Source organism: Microtus pennsylvanicus, chromosome 13 (assembly GCF_037038515.1).
Source record: "Microtus pennsylvanicus isolate mMicPen1 chromosome 13, mMicPen1.hap1, whole genome shotgun sequence".
Lineage (NCBI taxonomy): Eukaryota > Metazoa > Chordata > Mammalia > Rodentia > Cricetidae > Microtus > Microtus pennsylvanicus.
In genome coordinates, this window is record NC_134591.1 from 83,110,329 (window position 1) to 83,126,786 (window position 16,458).

A 16,458-nucleotide genomic window follows, 5' to 3' on the forward strand; every position below is an offset into this window, starting at 1 on the left:
GCTCCAGATGTATCCCCGTGGAGGATGCATAGCAAGTGTCCTTGAATGGCGGTTTGGAAAGCTAAGCCCCAGTTTATTAATGGTGTAGACCCCACCCCTTTTACCTAGAGGATTGTGGAGTATGAGGGTGGATTCTACTTGTTCTAAGAGGCCACAAACCAACGCAACCCACAAGTTTCAGGAGACCTGGTTTGTGAATGGGGATGGGGAAATGGAGGATAGGGGTGGCTGGGTGAGGGGTCAGTATGATACAAGAGAGACTCGTGTCCCATGCCCAGAGCAAGACCTGCTCTATCCCCTCCTAGGGCTCACATTGGTCCTTGGTCCTTGAAGACGCAGAGTGGTGTGTGTGTGTGTGTGTGTGTGTGTGTGTGTGTGTCTGCGCTCCCTGTCTTAAACTCTGTGTGTGTGTCTGTGCTCCCTGTCTTAAACTCTGTGTGTGTGTGTCTGCGCTCCCTGTCTTAAACTCTGTGTGTGTGTGTGTGTGTGTGTGTGTGAGAGAGAGAGAGAGAGAGAGAGAGAGAGAGAGAGAGAGAGAGAGAGAGAGAGAGAGAGAGAGAGAGAGAGAGAGAACCTCTATGGAGGGCCGGGAGCAAGAAGGGAAGCACACCAAGGTGGGCGTGATCCTGGACCTTCAGCTGACAAGGCCCAGGGCGGGGCCTCACCCAGCTGAGCAGACGCTGGACTGAGTTACTGCGGAACATGGCCCCCGGGCCGCCAGTCACACAGGGGCTCTTGCTGCTGCTGCCTCTCCTGCCGCTGTCGCAGGTGGGTTGGGTTTATGGCAAGTGGGGCGGCCCTGAGTTGGGCCCCGCCCCGCTCAGGCTCACCCTTGTCTCCACAGGTGACGCTGGGTTCCGCGGACGGCGACTGTGACCCTTCGGACCAGTAAGTGGCTGGGGACGGGGGAGGAGAGAAGCGGGGGCCAGGGAGAGGTGGGGGTGAAGGCGGGGAGAGACCAAGCCCGGCCCACGCGCTGGGAAAGGCTGGAGCAGTGGAGTGAGCTAGCAGATACCCCACCTGCTCCAGGTGCCGCTGTCCCCGCAGGTGCCCGCCCCAGGCCCGCTGGAGCAGCCTATGGCATGTGGGGTAAGTGGAAGCCGAGGCGCCAAGCCTCTGGTCCGACGGTTCCTCTGAAGGTAGACCTAGGCTAGGCAGGCCAGACCCCTTCCATCTACTGCCCCAAACTCCCTGGGCGCTGTTTGCTTGAAGAGCTCTTGAGCCCCAGGCGGCGTTGGAAGCACGACCTGATTATAGCCGGCAGAAGGCACAAGGATTGTGCAGTTGGCTGGGGACAGTGTGTCCTGGGAATGAACCCAAGGACACCTTTGTCCAACCCTAGAGAGCCAGCCAGGGCAGACTGCTCCTCGGGCCAGGATCTAGCCAAAGAAGTTTCTGGCATGGAGAGACTTCGCTAGCTTGCATTTCACCTGTCTTGGGTGGTTGGGCATGACTGGCCCCAGGGTGCAAGTGTGCGGTCAGTCCCTACTCTTCTTTGCCAGGCTTATCCTGCTTGCCATATTCCTGATGCTTCTGTGTGGGGTCACGGCCAGCTGTGTACGGTTCTGCTGTCTGAGGAAGCAGCCGCACACCCAGACACACATGCCACCAGCATGGCAGCCCTGTGACCTGACAGCCATCCCTGTGGACAGTGACAGCCCCGCACACAGCACTGTAACCTGTGAGTGTCTGGGGATCCACCAGCCACCGTGGGGGTGGTGGACACTGGGGTGAATGCCGAGCCATCTCACAAACCCACTCTTGTTTCCTGCAGCCTACAGTTCCGTGCAGTACCCACTGGGCATGCGGTTGCCCCTGTCCTTTGGGGAGCCGGACCCTGACTCCATGGTCCCTCCCACCTACAGCTTGTATGCTTCCGAGCTGCCGCCCTCCTACGATGAGGTTGTGAAGATGACAAAGGCCAGAGAGGAAGCAGCGGCTCCCTCTGGGAAACGTAACTCTCTGCCTGAGGCCTTGGGGCTAGAGACTACTCCAGGGCACCAAGAGCCAGGCCCCAGTGCCCAGGAGCCCTAGCTGTGCCCCTTTGAAAAGGGTAGGATCCTGGCAGTTAGAACCAAGGACCCCCGTCTGTGCCATCCTTCCCCTGGGAAGGCCAGTCATCCAGCACATTGCTGCAGACTCATTGCTATGCAATGCCCAGCCAGCCAGCCTGCCCTGGATTGGCCCCTCCTCCTTACCCCTCCCACCCATGGGGCCCAGCAGACCCTCAGCCCGGAGGAGCCTGAACCTTGAGAGCTCAAGCGACTGGCAAATCAGTCCTTTGAAGAGAGAATAAAGTTTACGTGAACATGGTCTCTGCCTTTGTGGAAACGGCTCTAGCGCCCCCAGGGTGTAGACAGAGAGGGCTGGTGGGGTTCAGAGCCCAGATCTGGACAGTGGGAAAGGCGAAATGATCTGAACTGTGTGTCCAGGACTGTCCACATATCCTTCTTCAGACCCAACTCCTTCCAGTGGGGACAGTGAAAAACAGTAGAGCCTGGCTGGAAGATTTCATCATCGATGCAGAGCTGTAGGCAGGGAGGGCGGCAGTGGGCAGCTGATTCCCTGGGCAGGCCTCCCGCAGACAAGCAACTATGTTACTGGACCAACCTGACCGACTCTCCTGCCATCTGCTATAAACCTGGGGGTTGATGGGCAGGTTAGCAGCCTTCCCTGGCCCAGACGTTTGTTTCCCAGGCTGGCCCATTGCTCACCTTCACAGACAGTGGTCCCACCCCCATCCTGGTCAGTCTCCGTGACTTGACCTTCGTTTTACTGCAGGTCCTTAACACCCATTCAGGAGCACGTACCTGCCAGGGTCTCACGTTCACCCACCATCTGCTGATGTCTTTATGAACTGCACCACCAACCTGTAGGCCTAAGGCCCTCTTCACGTATGTCCTTGCCATCCTCGTCAAAGCTGCCCTTAGCTTGCCCTTAGCTGCGGGCTTCCACAGAGTAAATCCCCGTTGGCATCAGGGAGCCATTGCAGTTAAAGAACCCTTCATCTGCAAAGAATTTTACTGGTCCAGGAACAGAGTTAGAGCTAGGCTAGGCTCACTCCTACCCTTTCCCCTCTAGCTGCTTCTCCCTGCCCACTCATGTGCACAGGTGGCCAAGGCCCAAGGCTGCTCCCACACCCCACACACCCTGCCAGCCGGGACTTACTGCCTCTGCCCAGCTCACTCTTCTTGGTGAAGCTGATTCCCAGCAGGCTCTCACTCTCCAAGCTTCAGCTGTCCGTTGCTCTCCTCCTCTAACATCAAACAGACACCCTGTGTTCCTTAATCTGCTCAGCTGAGCCGGGCAGTGGCTGAGCCACACGCCTTTAATTCCAGCACTCAGGAAGCAGAGCTAGGTGGATCTCTGTGAGCTCGAACTACAAGAGCTAGTTCTAGGACAGACAAGAGCTCAGTCTGTACATTCTGTAAGGACACCTACAGGTTCCCCAGGAGCTCCCCGTTGCCTTCCTGTCCAGGGGAGGGTAGGAAGTAATTGCTATCTACTTGGCTACCCTTTGGGGAACATAATTTAAAGGAGGCCCTGATTTAAAAGGAGAAGGCATTCAAGAGCAAGCAGTTGTGTGATGAGCTTCATGGTGAGTGAAATTCTGACAGAGGCAAAGAATAAGTAAGCAGGAGGTGGGGGGCGGTCATGAGGGCCAGATGAAGGCAATCGGGTGGGCACACAAGAGCGAGGGAGGGCACAGGCCAGCCTTGTGAGGTAGCACAGGGACTAAGTCTATGTGACAGACCCTGGGGCCAAAGCAGGAAGGAGACAGCAGATGAGACACCCAATGAGGTCATGGTCAAGGTTCCCAGGTAATGGCGTCCCTGCCAGCAGGCCATAGGACTAGGAAGACATCCTAGGGAAGAGCATTCCAGCCCTCCCCTCTGCACATCCTTGCAGCAGCAGATCCCCGTGAAAACCTTCAGAAGGGGATGCTCCACCCTGGGCCTGGAGAAGGAAGGCTCCACCTCAGGCTCCCGAGGGAGGCCCTCACACTTTGGGTGCATTCTCGGCCTGCAGGCCCTCCCCAAATTTCCATCCCATCCGGCTAGTCCACCAAAGGTTCCACTGGGTGCTGAAACCAACAGTGAAGTGACTCCAAGCTGCTTTGGGTAGAACATGCGGAACAGTGGTCCATGTTTTTATCTATGCTCAGCTACCCAGGGTCTCCCAGGTACAAGATACAGATTCCGAAGTCTTTTAGGGGTAGGAAATCCCGCCGGCCTTGTTTCAGGATAGATTCAATCTTCCCCACAGGGGCCGTTTCCTTAGCCGTCTCAGGCGGGCATCTCCTTTCCCTGAAGATGAGGGCTAAGTGTCAGGGGCAGAGGGGCAGAGACAGGCTGCACGGGCTGTTCCCTTCTCGTGACCAAACTCTGCGTCCCCACACACGTGAGCACGCACACGCGCGCGCACACACACACACACACACAATAGATAAATAAATTTTTTAAATGTGGTAATTATCTCTTTACATTTTTAAGTTCAGAGCTGAGGAGATGGTTCAGTGGATTCAGAGCACCAAGGTTCTGCTTCAGGGACCCTCACTGAAGGTGGCCACTTACTTGTGAAACTTCTTGCAAAAGGCCCAGATTAACCAGCTAGTTCTGCCTTTGCCTTGGTCTGGCTGCTCTCCCATACTCATGGACTCAGTTCAGATCCCACTGCCAGCACTTGGCAGAATGACTAAGCAAGAGGCTTAGAGATCCTGGCACCCTGCACAGATGGGGCTAAGAGTCCCCAGCTTAGAGAAAAACATGGCAAGTTTCCTCCAGGCAACTGGGGGCTAATTGGGGGTTTCTTGGGAAACCTGACGTCTCTTCCACTCAAAACAGCAAAGCCAGCTCCTTAGGGAGTAGCAGGATACCACAGAAACATTCACTCTGTGCCCACTTACACATTTGAGGTTTTTTTTTCAAATGGTCCTGGACAGACAGGCCTCAGGAGCTATCTCCCAATCAGATTTGATGTTTATCAATTTTGAAAAGAACCATGGCTTTTTGTTTCGTGTGAAAACACAGAGGCATAACCCATCCCCCAATGCACTGTCCAACTTCCACTTTAAAGCCAAGACACCCCTAAAGTGTCTGGGCCTGTTGAGTTCAGCAGGCACTTGCACACGTCAATGTCCTTCTCTGTTCATTAGTGTTCAAAAAAAAAAAAATTCAAAATTGCCAGGCAGTGGTGACGCATGCCTTTAACCCCAGCACTCGGGAGGCAGAGGCAGGTGGATCTCTGTGAGTTTGAGGCAAGCCTGGGCTACAGAGCGAGTACCAGGACAGGCTCCAAAGCTACAGAGAAACCCTATCTCGAAAAACAAAACAAAACAAAAATTCAAAGTTAACAAAGCACCACGTAAGGCCCAAACTCCCTGTGTTATAATATTTTCCATCCGTACGTGGCTTATATTTCCATATTACTTTATTCTCTCTTTAAAGACTTCATTATTCTAAAAATATTTAATTTTTTCTATGACTGTCTATATCCATTTTCTTTTCCTTTAGTGTCTAAGTACATTTTAGTGTCTAAGATACTCTGCCTGTTCAGAGGTTTTTGTCCTGTCTGAATCTGTCTTTACTGAGCAACTGCAGTGTTCTCTGATAGCATGACACAATCTTAAACCAGACATGGCACCGGTGCATGGTGCTGGCAGTAGGCAGAGCTGGTAGCCACATCCCTGTGTGCTGCCAAGCACCAACCTGCCTGAGAGACTGCAGGGCTAGAAGCTACATCCAGCTCCTTGTCAAGAACTTTTCTTAGCTTTCTCAGACCCTATGTTTGGACATCAGACACCATATGTAGCAAGTCTTTCTCTGTACCACCAGGTCCCAAATAATGCCATGGAGACTTATTATTAATTATGAAAGCTCAGCCTTTGCTTAGGCTTGACCCACTAGCTCTTATAACTTGAATGAACTCATGTATTTTCATCTGTGGTCAGCTGCGTGGTTTGTTACCTCATTTCTCCACAATGTTCATGCTGCTTTCTCCATGTCTGGCTGGTGACCCCGCCTTTCTTCCTCTCCTAGTCCTCTCTGTCCCCAGAAGTCCCACCTAACAGCTTCCTGCCTAGCTATTGGCCATTCAGCTCTTTATTAAACCAATCATAGTGCCACATCTTCACACAGTGTAAAGGGATATTCTGCAACACCGCCCCTAGGACACCCCTTACCAACAAAACTCCTCCTTTCAGAGCTCCTAAAGGGAGGCTCCAGACAGTCGCCTGGGTCTCTTGAATTGCTTAACCCGAGGGGCTCGTGGCTCTCTTTGTAGTGTATCTGACCCACACGGTTTCTTTTTCATTCATTAGTTTGCATATCATCCATTTATTGTGAAAGGGAGGCATGGCAATGATTTACGTGATGAAATATGTCAGAACTTTAGCGAAAAGGGCAGCTTCATGTCCAAGAATATCGCCAGCTCTAAATGAGAAATAACTCTTGTCATCTAGACCCGCACTGGTGCCTCCGTGCTCGGGTGGGATTGGCTCTGACTTTCACACTATTTGGCAGAATGTCTCTACCCATTCCTTAGCATCTCACCCCACAGCTGCTACTGTTTCCCGGACGACATTTCTTGGGGATTTTTCTAGAAGCATAGTGCTACCTGGTTGGTTAGTTTCAGCTACACGCCTTTTAACCTCCATCAAAACTGTAGAAGAATCTTTCTCAGTGCATGTCCTGCTATGATTTTCTCTCTTTCTAGAGATGGTAGCCCTTCTAGTGAGCAGGGAGTGGTGGTTAGGGCTCTCCTTCTAGGCTTTTCCAAGTAGCCAGAAAAGTGAATGACCCCGACTTTGCTCTTGGATAATGTTTTTTACAACTTTCCGTTCTGTATTCTATTCTGTAATTCTTTGATTATAGAACCAGGACCTGAACACCCCTGGTCCAGACAGTGACCTCAGGTAACAGACATCCCCCAAAGACTGAGGGTGTTGTGGGCTTCTGTTTGGAGCTATGTGTTCATCCACAGGCTGTGGTGGCAGAATTCTTCATTTCCCTGCATTACCAAGCTCTCGCTGTGGGTCTGGAGATGTTACAGTATTGGCAAGTGAGTCCCTCTTGTGCCTTTTACAGCCTTTGGACCAGCAGGGGATGCAGATGCTACTGAAACACCACACAGAGCCCAGCAGTTGGCTAGTGGCACAGACCTGGGGCTTCTCCATCTGTCTGTCTTTACAGCATCCTCTTCAGCACCCAGAACATGGATCATATGTCAGTGTCTGTCACCAAGATTCCAGTTCACTAACCAGAACTAACCCAGCATCTGCTTGGGTTCCTACCCCTGAGCTTCTTGGTTAAAAGTAGATCCTAAGGCTGCTTTCTTCCTCCGTGCACACCCTCCTCCGAAATCTTCTTATCTCGTGGTGTAGCTCGAGCTGGGTGTCTATGGGGAAAACCTGACAGAGCCCCCTGCACTTTCTTTGTTTTTAAGCCTTTCCCTTTCCCCTCTCTCTCACACAGTGAGGTCAGCTTGGCCTTTGCTGCTCATTTGCATGTCAGGCTCCACATTGATTGGCAGGTAGAAAGTGCTGCAGGAGCCCTTACATGGCTGTGTGCTGTCCCCGTACTCCCCATATTTACCTCAACCCGCTCAGTGTGTCACAGCTGCCGATGTATGGTGTCCAGTGTTTTGTACTTCATGTGGCCTTCCTTGGTGATTGTCCCCACATGACCTAACATCGTCGGTGCCCTGACTGATCCTAGTACTGACCCTCTGGCTGCATGGACGGGGGGGGGGGACCCTTGTGGGTGCTGCTCGCCTTATCACAGAGGGAATGCTCCTCCTGCTGACTATGGGATCTTAATTCACTCCCACCCCCACTCCCCGCCCTCACCATGGGATCTTGCTCTGTAGAGCAGGCTGGCCTTTGGATCCTCCCACCTCAGCCTCCCAAGTGCTAGGATTACAGATGTGAACCTCTCTGCCTGGCCTGTTCTTGTTTCGTTCTCCCAGCCTAATGGGAGCATTGTTGATTCCACTTCACGGCCCCCCCGAATGGCCATGATGTGATAGCTGAGCAGTGATCAGACACTCTGATTGTAGAACTAGGCGTAGGCTGGCTCCTGACAGCCGATGCGTGGCGTAGTTTGGTGATTGAAGACAGGCTTTCGGGCACGGGCAGGCCACAGGCAGGCCACGGGCTCAGCGATGCCTCTGGCTCACTCTCACAGGTGAGTGCTCACACCTCTGCGGTGGATGCAGCTGCAGCCGCTCGCTCGAGAAGAATTCGAGCGGGTCCTCAGCTCCATGTGCCAGAAGCTCAAATCCCAGAAGTACAATGGCAGCTACTTTGACCGAGGGGCAGAGGCCAGTGAACGGCTCTGTACTCCGGAAGGCTGGTTCTCCTGCCAGGTGAGCTCTGTGCCCTTCATTCTGGGGTCACTGCCTACTGGGGGTGAGAGGTGGGTAGGACATTCAGCAGCTGGCCTAAGAGTAGGTGCTGGCAGCCCTCAAGTTCAAAGTGCGGGAGGAGGCAGGGATGGTGGTGTGCAATTGTTGGGGTGTACAATTGTTAGTATATGGCACCGTAGTCGTGCAGGAACATGTTGGGAATAACAGATCTGCTCCTGTGTGGATCTGTAGAGGCACCTAGCGAAGGATGATTCTCTAGTATCAGGGACAGAAATGCCTTCATCTTTTGAAAACTCAGAATATTAAGATCAGGGGCAATGGAATGTTAGGGGCAGGTAGAATTCCAAAGACAGCATTTTAAAAAATTAGGCTTAGTTTTTTGAATATGAGTGTTTTGCCTGTGTATATGTCTGTGCCCATGTGTGCTTGGTGCCTGTGGAGACCAGAAGAGGTTGTCAAATCCCCTGGAACTGAGGTTACAGATGGGTGTGAGCCACATATGGGTGCTGGGAATCAAACCTTGGTCCTCTAAAAGAACAGGCAGGAACCTCTGAACCGTCTCTCCACCCCACAAAGAGAGAATTTTCAATCTCCAAAGAAGAGCAAACACTTTTGTTTTTTAAAATGAGGTCTTAATATGTAGTTGAGGCTAGACTTAAGGTCACTATGTAGCTGAGGCTGACTTAATATTTATTTCCTTTTATGTATATGTGTGTAGTGTTTGTGTGGGAGTGTGCACATGCCACGGCATGGGTGTAGTGAGAGGACAGACCACACCTGGCTTTTACGTGACTTCAGGATCCAAACGTGGTTCTCAGGCTTGCGTGGAAAGTGCTCTTTCTGCTGAGCCATCCCCCTGTCCTTCACCTCTGCCTCTTAGTGCTGGGGATCACTGCCTGGTTCAAATGTTGGTTCGTGGATTGAACGCCTTGTGGGGCCTGCGCCTTCGCAAGCTTGTTGGCTTGGAGGAGGACAGTAACGTACCTCCCTCTGCCTTTCCAACCCCTGCCTTGGTCCCTGCAGGGCCCCTTTGACCTGGAGAGCTGTCTTTCCAAACACTCCATCAACCCCTATGGCAACAGGGAGAGCCGGATCCTCTTCAGCACCTGGAACCTGGATCATATGTGCCTGTCACTGAGATACCAGTTCACTAACCAGAACTAACCCAGCATCTGCTCAGGCAGCTCAAGTCTGGTCCATTACACCTGTGTGCTTCAGGCCCAGGGACAGACCCCAAGCGCTTATGGAAGGAGCGTCTGGAGCAATGCTCCTGACCTTCCAGCTGTCAGTGCCCAGTGCTAAACTGTCCCGCCCCCTCCCACCCCCATCTGTGAGAGGATCTGGTGGCCTGGCTCCTCATGACCCAGTGGTGGATTCTAAGAGAGTGGGTGCTCTGTGTTTGAACCAGGAGTCTGCTTTTGGGCTGTGTTGTGGGAGGTCAGGGCCAGTAGGATGGTATCGCAGCTGGGCAAGCTGCAGCCACTCCTAACCAGGGCAGGGCAGGGCAGGACATATTCTTACAGCTCTTGACTGTAACTACCCTTGACCTTGCTTTGTGAAGGCAAAGTGCTCCAAGTGTCCACAAATGGCTACCTGACACTTGGAGTCAAAACTATGAAACATATATAAAGAGTGAGTTTTATTTGAGGGCCCCTTTATCCCTCAGTACTCAGTGCCCCTGCCCTGTTGCCACAGAAAACCACTCTCCTGAAACATGCCCCGTTAATGCCTGTTGTACACCTTTGCCAGCAAGTGTGGACTTCCATGGCTGTGCTGCTCTCTGGCTCCACGGTGCTCTGTCCACACAACTCAGTGCACAGCAGACTCCTTCACTGTTTGCAGACTAGCCCACATTAGTTCCCTCCTGGGCATTTAGGCCGTTACCTAACCCTGGAATGAAACTGTCTCCCAGTTCCATCCCTGTCCTTCTGATCTGTGGACCGGCTGCATCCACAGCTGGCGAGCAATGCAGATTTGGACCCCACCCAGCATCAAGAGGGCCTCCGGGGGTCTGGTGTGGACTCTCCATGAGAAAGAGTGCCCTGGCTCTGACCTCCAGACTCCTTGGGAAATCGATACTGGTGTTCCCCTTCCGAGTATCTCCAGCCTTCTCTGAATGTTCCAGCTCACATGCTTGCAAGTTGCTCTATGTCCTCGCCACCACAGGTATCACTGTGCCTCTTTGCATTTCCCTGACTGAGGAGAGCACCCACTCTGCGGCTTCTGTGTTTCCTGGCTCCTGGGAAGGCTGAGGCCTCTTTGCCATTCATGGCTTTCTTTCATGTTGCTTCCTTTTGCTCATAGTTTACTTTTTGTCCCGGGCACTGATTCTCTCCTGGCTGTCTGTGAGAGACATTGTTGCTATAGTTTTGCCACATTTCTGATGTCTTTTATAACAACCGGATGGGGTGGCCTTGGCGAGCCCTTGGAGACTGGGCCCCTTTCTTAGGGTCTGAGACACTGTTGTCAGGATCCTGACTGCAGGCCCAGAGTCTGCACAGATCCTGCCATTCCTCCTGCAGGTGCAGGGGCCTCTGTTTGCTCCCCATTGCCTGCAGCTGCGTTTGCCCTATGCTTAACTGCAGGGTGTTTTGCTGTTATTTTTATTCCTACTTTGCACTCCTCTTAGGGTTTCTCCTTGTTTTCCAGTTTCTCTCTTTTGTCTTTTAACAAATGCTGAAGTCTACGTGTCTCCGGCTGCACCTGACCTTAGTGTTTTGGGGTCAGTGTGATTGTTGGCAGGTCTCGGAGTCTCAGGGCTGTTCCCTCATTCTGCTCTGGTACCTGAAGGTTGCGACTCCTACGCCCACTCAGCTCTTTGCCTCACGCTCCCCCGACTCGGTTTCTGTTGCCATCAAAGAGGAGGTCTCCAGTTGGCACATTAACTGCCTTTTGTCCTGCACGGGTCCCTCCTCCAAGGGGCTGCTCAGCATGAATAAGTGTGACTGGGTTCGTCTCATTTTCTGTTTGCTGTACCTGTGGTCCTGGTCTCACTGTGTAGCCTGGACCCGCCTGTTACTCTTGCAGGGCTGTGTTTTGAGTGCTGTCCTGCCTGGCTGTAAGCCTGCACGGATGCTTGTTTTCATCTTAGTACCTACTTAGGCCGTCCACTTCTCTGCTCACTGCCTCCTGCATCTCCCTGCTCCTGCTAAGGGCTGGCGAATGAGTGACCCTAGTGCTTCTTAAGGAGGGCCTGGGTGAACTCCCTCCTAGAACATCTACCACTGAGCGAGTGCAGGGTGACTGTCTCACACTGGGTCTGGGATCACAGGCATCTAGGTCCCTTCTGCTCTCCCTGGTGGAGGCTGATCACATTGATCCCTGGTGCCTGCTCATGGGAGCTGCTGCCAGTCAGCATTCTCTTTTCAGTGAAGACTGGTTCCAAGGTAATGTCTGTCTTTGAAGTTGAGGTGTGTTTCTTGCATACAGCAGAAGGATGGATCCTGTTTTCATACCCATTCTGTTAGCCTGTGTTTTTTATTGGTGAATTGAATTCCTTGATATTAAGTTGTTATTGACCAGTGATTGTGGATTCCTGTTAATTTTTGGGTTTGGTGGTGGTGGTGGTAGTGTTTGGATTTCCCTTCTTTGAGTTTTGCTGCTGTGAAATTATCATTTGTCTGTGTTTTTGTAGATGTAACTGCCTCTCTTGGGTTGGAATTTTCCTTCTAGTAATTTCTGTAGCACTAGATTTATGGATAGATGTTGTTTAAATCTGGTTTTGTCATGAAATAGCTTGTTTTCTCTATCTACGGTGATTGAAAATTTTGTTGGGTATAGTAGTCTGGGATGGCATTCATGGTCCCTTAGTGTCTGTAAAATGTCTGTCCAGAATCTTCTGGCTTTTAGAGTCTCCATTGAGAAGTCAGGTGTAATTCTGATAGGTCTGCCTTTATACATTACTTGGCCTTTTTCCTTTGCAGCTCTTAAAATTCTTTATTCTGAGTGTTTAGTGTTTTCATTATTATGTGACAAGGGGATTTTTTTTGTCCAGCCTATTTGATGTTCTGCAAGCTTCTTGTACCTTTATAAACATGTCCTTCTTCAGTTTGGAAATGTTTTCTCCTATAATTTTTTTTAAATATTTATTTATTTATTATTTATACAATATTCTGTCTGTGCGTATGTCTGCAGGACAGAAGAGGGCACCAGACCTCATTACAGATGGTTGTGAGCCACCATGTGGTTGCCGGGAATTGAACTCAGGACCTTTGGAAGAGCAGGCCCCCTCTCCTATAATTTTATTGAATATGTGTTCTATGCCTTTGAGCTGGAATCCTTCTACTATCCCTATTTCATGGTGTCCCAGATTTTCTGGGTGGTTTGTGTCAGGAATTTATTGAATTTAACATTTTCTTTGCCTGATGAAGCTATTTCCTCTATCGTATTTTCTTTTTTTTTTTAATATTTATTTATTTATTATGTATACAGTATTCTGTCTGCATGTATGCCTGCAGGCCAGAAGAGGGCACCAGACCTCATTACAGATGGTTGTGAGCCACCATGTGGTTGCTGGGAATTGAACTCAGGACCTTTGGAAGAGCAGGCAATGCTCTTAACCACTGAGCCATCTCTCCAGCCCCCTCTATCGTATTTTCAATGCCTGAGATTCTCTCTTCCATCTCTTGTATTTTGTTGGTAATGTTGGCATCTGTAGCTCCTGTTCACTTCCCCAGATTTTCCACTACCAGAATTCCCTCAATTTGTGTTTTCTTGTTTCTGTTTCAGTTTTGAAATCTTGAACTGTTTCATTCACCTCTTTTTATTTTTTTTCTTTGCTTCCTTTAAGGGAGTTATTTCTTCCAAATTTTTGCTTGTCTTTTCCTCGATTTCTTTAAGAAAAATTTTCATCCCCTCTTTAAGAGCCTCTATCATCTTCATAAACTAATTAAATTCATTTTCTTGTGTTTCAGTTGCATAGGTATGTTCAGGTCTTACTGTTGTAGGATCACTGGGTTCTGGTGGTGCCACATGGCTTTTGGTTGTTGAATGTATTCTTACAGTGGCGTTTACTCATCTTTTCTTCCAACTGGTGTGGTTTGGGCCTGTGCCTGTTCTTCCAACTACTGTGGTCAGCACCTGTGCCTATGTAGTCTGCTGGGGTTGAGAGGGAGGGTTGGCCAGGGGGAGGATTTCAGGTGCATGGGGTTGGGAAGCAGAGTGGGTCTTGGAGAGGCAGAGTTTAGTGTGTGGTAGGGGTGGGCACAGCCTGCAGGCAGGCTGGCATAATCCATATTTTTTTGTCTACCCTCTGCCAGGTGGCAGTACCTTCTTTCAGCATGGCAAATTCATTTTGCTTCTCTCCTCATGCCCCTTTGACTGCCACCTACTTCCTAATGTCCTCTTAGTTTGGTTCTTCCACCTACCTTATCCTGTCTAGATATAGGCCAGTCAGCTTCTGTATTAAACCAATCATGGTGGTATATATTCACACAGAAAAAAAAACTCTAAACAGGATACAATGTCTTTAACAATATGCATAGGCTTAAGAAAAAAAGAAAAAGGATATAGACAATCATTAAAAAAAGTTTAAAAATAGCAAAGTCTTTAAATATAGAAGTAAAGTAATTTAAAAAAGAATAAGCCATGTAAAGATGGAAAATATTATAACACAAGGAGTTTGGACCTTAAACGGTGCTTTGTTAATTTTGAAGTTTTTGAATGCTAATGAACAAACAACAGTTGCTGAGAGACATAGGATTATGGAAGGGACTGCTGAATTAAACCAACCTATATACATTAGGAATACCTTCACTTTAAAATGGAAGTCCAAAATGTTTTATTTTTGGGAGGAGTTATGCTTTTGTTTCCACGGGAATCAAAAGTCTGATGATTCCTTCCAGGTCAATAGAGAAAAGATTTGACCATGGGAGACCTCCTGAGTATCTTAGCTATAGACATGGGAGAGGAAACTAAGTTAGAGTACAGGAAGATGATGTGTAAGCTGATCCTTCTACATGGGAACAACTGCCACCATACACGGAGACATTTGGAGGCCACGCAGCATGCCGCATAGCAGATTTAGCTTTAACTAAGACAGAAAAGATTTATGTGCCACATGGTGCTTCCAAGAGTTGAGGTGGTAAGCATGGCTCCCACCCAGCAGTCCCAGAACTGGCAGTAAATGTACCTCTGTCATATTGAAAGGCCAAGAGAGGTGGAGCTGGCATCCAAGGCTGCGACAACCACATTGCTTACTATTTTTAAATGCTTCTTGTCAGAAAAGGATTACAGATGCACAATAGGACAGATTCAGACATTAAAAACCTCTAAACAAGACACAACATGTAAAAAAATGTACGAAGGCTTGGGAGAGGAAAAAAAGTATAGACAGTTATAAAAAGAAGTAAAGTCTTTAAAGAGACAGTTAAAGTAATATAAAAGAGTACAGACAATCATAGATTAAAGGAGTAAAGAAAAATAAGCCACACAAAGATGAAAAATACATAGAGAATCTGGACTATGTATATCATTGTGTTTTCTTTGAATTTTTTGCCTGCAGAGAGACATTTGTTTCTGGGGGCTGCTAACCTAAACTAACATATATTTTAAAGTTGTCTTGACTTCAAAATTTGAGTCTAAGGATATGTTACTTTGGAAAAGAGGTTCTGCTTTTGTTTCCATAGAAGAACCTGTGGATTCCTTCCAGGCTACGTGATGTGATGGAACAAGTCCCCAAAAGGTCTTCATGAACCCTAAAAACACTTCGGCCAATAAACAGTAGGAAGCAGTTTGGAGAAAACTACGCCCCAATCCCCCCTCCCCCTATTTCTCTCTGCTCTTCTCCCTTCGCCCCTTCCCCCTTTCCCCTCCATAACTACAACCTCACTCTGCATGGCTGCCTATCCGTCTCAGTCCCTCACCCAGCATGCAGCTCCCTACCTGGAACTGGCTGCCTTCGTGGTCCACCGTGGTCTCTGGTCCTGCTGCCTGCCGCTGCTCAGGGACCTGCAGCATGGTCTCGTGGCCCGTTGCCCACTGTCACCACTCGGGAACCTGCAGCGTTTTACTTAAACCATTACACTCAGTCCCAGCCACCCAGCAAGACCAGAGGCTGAGACCAAAGATTTCATTTGTATTTCAAGATCTTTATTATTTTTTACATTATTTATTTTGAGAGAGAATGAGTCAGTCTCGTGAGGGAGCGTCAATGTGGTCACAGGATACCTAGTGGGTCTTGGGGTCAAACTCAAAAACTGTTTCCTGAAAATGCATCTAACCCGCTAGGCTCCTGCTGAGGCCCACAATGAAGCCAGGACCCGCAGCTGGCAGAGCTAGGCCTGGGCCACCAGGTCTGAGGCGTCACTGTAGGACTCAACCAACCATGATAAGCTTAATAGGAGCAGACCACCCAGAGAAAGTTCTTAACTTCCAACCATTATCACCTGCCAGTGTGAGACCCAACTATAAGTTCAACCTGGTTGCAGGAAGGACCACTGCACGTGATCCGGGGAGCCCCCTGGGTGTATCTTGGATAGTGAACAGGTTAAGAAGTCAGAGCTGTGGTTTTGTGAGCATGCAGCCATGTTTCTGTTGCTGCCCCTAGTCTGTAGGATAGCGTCCTTCTTACCAAGGGCCCAGTGCCTGGACAGACTTGCAAGGCCCAGAGCAGACCGTGGTCAGGTTTGGATCTGGTGCCCAGGCAGTGCCACTCAAGACTGAAGTCATGTTTTCTTCCCTCTAAGGATCTGCCACCAGCCTCTTCATCTTGTCCTTCCATGAGCAGACGAGAGTTCAGAAAAAATGCATTTCAGAGCCAAAGAGGACAAGGATGAGGACGCCGCCGAGATGTAGTGTGGGTCTTCCCCTGTCGTGTTCAGCAGACGGCGCAGCGAGTCTGAAGATCTCTGGATGGCATCTCCAAGAGAACACACTGTCAGTTGAACACAGAATTGACCACGAGGTCACCAGCGCCAACACCCGGCCCCTATGGAAAGGACAGCCCTCAGAAACATGGAAGACCACACATTGTGAACAGTGTGCGTCCGTGACTGTAAGACAGGCAGCGGGTGCTCAGAAAGCTCCACCACGCTGTCCTGAGGCACTGCTGCGCACGGCTGTGAAGACGGACTCAGCCGGGGCAATGGGTCCATC

At 49.9% G+C, this 16,458-nt stretch overlaps 2 protein-coding genes across 4 annotated transcripts; both read left to right on the forward strand.

Moving 5' to 3' along the window:
* Window positions 1–624: 624 nt before the first annotated feature.
* Tmem52 (transmembrane protein 52) lies at window positions 625–2,313 on the forward strand. Of its 2 annotated transcripts, none has more exons than XM_075946340.1 (5): window positions 625–768; window positions 845–888; window positions 1,030–1,089; window positions 1,503–1,681; window positions 1,775–2,313. In XM_075946340.1, exons 1-5 carry the CDS (start codon window positions 703–705, stop codon window positions 2,032–2,034), a joined length of 609 nt encoding a protein of 202 aa, XP_075802455.1. In that variant the 5' UTR covers window positions 625–702; the 3' UTR covers window positions 2,035–2,313. The 2 variants fall into 2 exon arrangements, with proteins under 2 accessions (XP_075802455.1, XP_075802456.1); XM_075946341.1 differs by having other exon boundaries at window positions 1,048–1,089.
* A 5,878-nt stretch (window positions 2,314–8,191) lies between these two features.
* On the forward strand, window positions 8,192–15,815 carry LOC142834151 (DNA fragmentation factor subunit beta-like). 2 transcript variants are annotated; one of them, XR_012907508.1, is made up of 3 exons: window positions 8,192–8,364; window positions 9,388–10,445; window positions 15,792–15,815. XR_012907508.1 is itself a non-coding variant. In XM_075946300.1 (2 exons), the coding sequence occupies exons 1-2, from the start codon at window positions 8,209–8,211 to the stop codon at window positions 9,526–9,528; spliced, it is 297 nt and encodes a 98-aa protein (XP_075802415.1). In that variant the 5' UTR covers window positions 8,192–8,208; the 3' UTR covers window positions 9,529–10,454. The 2 variants fall into 2 exon arrangements, 1 of the variants encoding a protein (XP_075802415.1); XM_075946300.1 differs by lacking the exon at window positions 15,792–15,815 and having other exon boundaries at window positions 9,388–10,454.
* Window positions 15,816–16,458: the final 643 nt, after the last annotated feature.

What these genes read in the sequence shown, in the direction of transcription:
- Tmem52 (XM_075946340.1), top strand. Translation starts at nt 703, where the DNA reads ATGGCCCCCGGGCCGCCAGTCACACAGGGGCTCTTGCTGCTGCTGCCT. An exon ending in CTCTCCTGCCGCTGTCGCAG is followed by an intron (nt 769 to 844) that starts GTGGGTTGGGTT and finishes TTGTCTCCACAG; the next exon opens with GTGACGCTGGGTTCCGCGGA. An exon ending in CGCACACAGCACTGTAACCT is followed by an intron (nt 1,682 to 1,774) that starts GTGAGTGTCTGG and finishes TGTTTCCTGCAG; the next exon opens with CCTACAGTTCCGTGCAGTAC.
- LOC142834151 (XM_075946300.1), top strand. Translation starts at nt 8,209, where the DNA reads ATGCAGCTGCAGCCGCTCGCTCGAGAAGAATTCGAGCGGGTCCTCAGC. An exon ending in AAGGCTGGTTCTCCTGCCAG is followed by an intron (nt 8,365 to 9,387) that starts GTGAGCTCTGTG and finishes TGGTCCCTGCAG; the next exon opens with GGCCCCTTTGACCTGGAGAG.